The 5,081-nt window shown below is 57.3% G+C and overlaps 1 protein-coding gene across 1 annotated transcript in view; it reads right to left on the bottom strand.

Moving 5' to 3' along the window:
- Window positions 1-2,876: 2,876 nt before the first annotated feature.
- The window catches only part of SNPH (syntaphilin), a 9,196-nt gene continuing 6,991 nt past the window's right edge, over window positions 2,877-5,081 (bottom strand). Inside the window, exon 4 of the mRNA XM_023525655.1 lies at window positions 2,877-4,047. Within this exon, the coding sequence (XP_023381423.1) occupies window positions 2,877-4,047 (1,171 nt within the window). The remainder of the gene's footprint in view (window positions 4,048-5,081) is intronic.

Below are 5,081 nucleotides of genomic sequence, written 5' to 3' on the forward strand. Positions count from 1 at the left end.
AAATTATCCCCTTGGGAGATATTCTGTAAACTCCGCTTGAGGCCAGCTCTGTGTGCAGAGTCCTGGCCCCCGACTCTGGTTCCTGCCTGAGCCTGGATTAGAGGAGCAGCAGGGCCACTCTGGCCTGGCCCCACAACTGAGAAGCCACGTCTGGCTGCTGGGCTCCAAGGGACCAGCAGTTCCAGAAGGTGGTTCCTGGGAACACTGTCCCTTAGAATCTAATCAGCTCCGGCCAGAGGCTGGGGAGAAGAGAGCCCCTAAAGATTTCTGCTCCAGTAGCTGAGGGCAGGAGGGAAAGTTCGCAGCCCAACAGGAGGTATTAAGCAGGTATTTGGAGGATGAGCACTCAACAGTCCCGGCCCCTGGCCTTGCCCTCCAGCCCCACATTCTGTGCCCTGCATAGTCAGGGGGCACAGGCCGCTGTGCCTCCACCACCTGGAGCCGCACAGGCAGCGCTGCACCTTTTGCATAGATGCGGACACTGAGCACACACACCACACACACACGGGCCCCACGAGACCACCGACCAACGCGGTCCCGGGGTCTGTCCCAGGGCTGGCCAGTGAGCCGCCCTCCGCTGACATGAAGAAAAGCCTGTCGAAGGTCCTGCCAGACGCCCCAAAAGAGAGGACCTTCAACACTGTGGGCAAGGCGCAGGCAGGGCTCCGGCCAGAGCAGGCACAGAGGGCGGCGGCGAGCCCTACTCACCTCATCCGGAGGCCCCGGGTCTGGGCCCAGGCCAGCCCTTCACCAGCGTCTTCTCCAGCAGCAGGGACAGTGTGGACTATGGCCCCAGCACTGACCACATCCACCGAAACACAAGACACAACAGGAAGGCCACAGACAGCAAATCACAGACAGGAGCAGAGGGGCTATGCAGCTCCACTAAATTCCAGTGGTGAAAAATATATAGATTTTATGTTGTCAGATAGAGTCATTTATTTTTTTTTTTTCGGCAAAGCTTCGACTATTTCTAAGGAGACTCTACGCAGCTCTGTGAGTACACGGCACAGGAGGCTGGGTCCACGGCCAGTCCCCGCTTGGCTTTGGATTGGGTTCGTCCACTGCCCCTCCATGTCACGACCCCAGTGTCCTAGGGTAGCCCCGGCCAGGCCCTAGTGGTTTGGGTTTGGGTCGGCTGGAGCAGGGCGTGCTCCATGAAGGATGGCTGGTCTGAGGCCCCGACTGAGGTGGGGGAGCTTTGGAGGCACGAAGCGCGGCAGAGGGGGCTGTCGCCCCCATGGCTAGGCTGGCCGCCCACTCCCAGTGCATGCAGGTCCCCCCACCCTCGAGTAGAGGGTACGGAGGGGAAGGGCGGAGCCCACAAGTCAGGCAATGGCTGTCAGAGCAGCACAGGTGGGCAAGCAACCTTGGCAGAGAACCAGAGTGTCCCTTAGGCCAGAGGGGTGAGTAGAACATAGGGTCCCATCAATTCCCCTAAATGGGGGGCCCAATTCTGAAGAGGGGGTGGGACCAGATGGGTGTATGCCCTGCAGGCAAGGAGGAGCAGGTTTACTTTGTAAAGTGATAATGGTAATAAAAATGTCAGCAGCTTTGCTGGGGTCCCAGATGTGGTCCCAGGGAAGAAGTGGGAACAGAGAACCTTCTCAGGCCATCTGGGCTGGGGCTGGGGCTGGGAGCAGGGAGGCTGCAGGGCTCCCACCGGCCCTGCCCAGCCCCCACGCAGCAAACATCCCAGGGTACCCTGCTTTGGCCTGATGACAACATGGCTTCGGTACCCCCGTCTTGTCATTCCTCCTGCTAGAATCCCCCACCAGACAGATAGGTTTAAGATTCAGGAACCCTCACCCTAGAAAGCAAGCAGCCACTTCACAGGAGATCCTGGGATACATGAGAACCAAGCCCCAAAGTGTACAAAGTGCAAAACGGAAGTTGGGCTGAGGTCCCCAGGGAAACTCAGGGTGAGCTTCAGGAGCTATCACAGCTTCCGGCTTTTCACACCTGCTGAGGACTGCTGAGTCCAGCCCTGCCTCCCAGGGCCTCATCTCAGAAGGCTGCAGGCACCCCCTGCGCTGGCAGTCCCTGCCTCCTCTTGTGCTGGCGGACTCTCTGGAGGGGAGCATTCCTACCCCTACAATGAGTCCGTCTGGCTTCGCTCTCACAGGAAGAATTATCTGACATACCCAGAAGCGCCAGGAGGAAAATGGATCGTGGGGAAGGTCCAGGATGAACAGACAGATACAGAACCCACACTGCCTTCTGCCACCTCTTGCCCATCATCGCCTTTCTTCCAGCCCGTGACCTTGATTATACTCCTGAATCCCAAAGTGGGCAGCAGCCTGAGGAAGCTGGAGCTCCAGCCCTGGCCCAGTGATTCCAGACCCTGCTTGGAGTTCTGGGTCAGGTGCCTGTACTTTGGGCTGCAGCTGCCTCCATGTGAGGAGATAATACTGGTCCAGAAGCCGGGCTGAGAGCAAGGGGTGGCTTGGGAGAGAAGGCATGGAGTGAACAGGGAACCGGAAAGGGCGTAGAGGGGTGTGGGGTGAGGAGGCTACAGTAGGCGACTTGGGCCCAGCCTCCCCACATCAATACACCAGAGACTTCCTGAGCAGGGGCTGCCCTTGTGAAGGGCCAGGTGGATGGGGACTGGGGTGAGGACCTCGCCGCCTTCCCTCGCTGCAGTCTGCCCAGCCAGTGCTCCTCCCTGCCCTTGGTCTCTCTTCTCTCCTCTCCTGTCCAAGCTCTGAGATGCCCTTTCTCAACCCCAACTCCCGGCCCCTTGACACTGACCATTCTGAAAAAAAACACTTCCAAACCCAAAACTAAATAAATAAGATGATGCTCCACGAGCGGGAGGACGGCACCCCTACAATCGGTGGTCAGGCTGCCGGAGCCACTGGCCGGGATGAGCCTCCTCAGAGCTGGGAGCCGCCGCCTGCCGTACTCGGGCCCTGCTGGCTCAGGGAGCGGCAGCTGATCCTGCGGATGGAGTGCAAGGCCACAGTGCAGCAGCCCCGCAGCAGGGAGCTGATGTTGTAAATGGGCTGGCCCTGGCGCCGCTGGGAGCGGCAGAGCCAGGCCACCGTGGGCACGGCCGGCACCACCACAGCCAGCAGATCCACAATGTAGTGGCGGCTCCAGTAGCTCTTGGGCTCCTTCTCGGCAGCGGCTGCCTCCTCCTCCTCTTCCACAGGGCACACCACACTCACCGATGGGCTGGGGTTGGCACCAGGCCGGTATGGGGTAGGCCCACGGGTGATAGGCTCTGGGACCTCAAGCTCATCACCCACTGTCACCACCACTGCTGAGTTGGGGTCTCTGGGCCCTGTGGGGTGGGCATCCAGCTCCGGACACCTGTCTGCTGACTCAGGGACTGTCCCACAGACCTGGGCCTTGGTCACCTTCTCTAGGATGGTGTCCAGGTCAGGCTGGTATTGCACGAAGTCTGTCTGGATGGCACGCTCCTGCATGCAGCTGGCCTGCACGCCAGCTTCCATGCCACATAGCAGCTTCTCGTAGGTGTTGCTGGCAGGGAAGCGGGGGCCCAGGCTGAAGGAACTGTGCAGTGAGGCCTCCTCAGGGCCACAGTCCACGCCCGATGACAGCAGGCTGCTGGCCTCCAGCGCATCCGTCCGGCTCATTGTGTCGTCATTTGCCACGAAGCCACTATCAGCCCCATCCTCAGCAGAGGAGGCAGGATGGTCCCCAGGGGGGTGGTCACCACAGACAGCTGGGTCACTCAGCTTGGTATAGGTGGAGCTTCGGGTGAGGGAGCGGGCGGGAGACCCGCCAGCTGACTCCCCAGTGCCATCTTCCTTGGCTGTGCCATTCTGGGCCACTTCCATGCTGTGTAGCAGTGTCTCCAGCTTCTTGTTCTGGATGTTGATGTCCACGAAGTACTTCTGCAGCCCTTTGTCCTTGTCAATCAGGTTGTTTTTGACAGTGTCGATTACCTGCTTGAGCTGCTTAATCTCCTTGCGGGCCTCCTTCAAGGCCAGCTGGGCCTCCACACGGTGACACTCCTCCTCGATCCAGTCCTCCTGCATGCGTGACAGCTGTGTCTTAAGGTCATCAATCTCTGTGTCCCTGTAAGCAGACGAGACATACATGCTCATTCCTGACCTGTCACTACCACCAAGGACAGGCAGGGAGGGGGCGGTCACCAAGGTCAGAGGGCCTGCACTGGTGTCGCTCAGAGCTAAAAACAAAAGTAGCAACTCTATGTCTCCTTCTTTCTCCTCTTTATGCCATAGGGGGAGTGAGATGGGGTTGGAGCAGGGCCAGGGGGTGAAGAGAGGAGAGGCCTCCTCCTGGGTGGAGGCAGAAGAAATGGCGACAAGAGACACCACAGCTTTCCCACCCCTAGAGGCTTAAATGCAGACGACTGTCCACATCTAGATACATTACCTACAGAAGAGACTAGATAATAAAACTTTTCAATTTTAAAATGCCACTATTATACAAACCTAATACATCTATATTAAAATCGACATAAAACATAAAAATGAAACCGGAAATCTCTGCTCTATAGAAAGGGATGTGGCCTCCTACTAAAGCCAGTTGTGGAAATGTTCAATGGAAGGATTTTTGGCCAGAGACCCCGGGGAGAGGGAGGTGGATCACTTTGTTTTTATGAGAGAAATTACCACCTTCTGGGTTTCGGGGGGAAGCTGATAATTTTACATCTTCCCTCAAGTGGAGGGAGAAGTAATGGATGAATCAGAGGAGAATGATAAAAACAGGGTGGCCCTCTTTTATCCAGTCTAGACATTTCTTTTTTGTAGATGCTATGAAGAAGAAAGCCAAAAAGATGGATGAAAAAGGCACAGAGCTACTCCTGAGAGAAGAGGCAAGCACCAGGCAAACCAGACAGGTGGCAGACTCTTGTCCAGAAATTCTCAGGCTTTTTAAATTCCTGAGTCACCCCCCAGGTGATTCCGGGAGGTGCAGGGGAGGAAGGCGAGTTAGAAAAAGATGCCACAAATCCAGAGGTAAAACCAGGGCGATACTGGACTGGACGGACTCAAAGTGTTGAGGAAAATCATGCATGAGACCAGAAATCTCACGCTGGGTGTCCCTCCCCGCTAGTGCCCCTCCCAGTGAGATGGCCCCTGCCCAGC

The sequence above is a fragment of the Pteropus vampyrus genome, unplaced genomic scaffold, assembly GCF_000151845.1.
Source record: "Pteropus vampyrus isolate Shadow unplaced genomic scaffold, Pvam_2.0 Scaffold585, whole genome shotgun sequence".
Classification (NCBI taxonomy): Eukaryota; Metazoa; Chordata; class Mammalia; order Chiroptera; family Pteropodidae; genus Pteropus; species Pteropus vampyrus.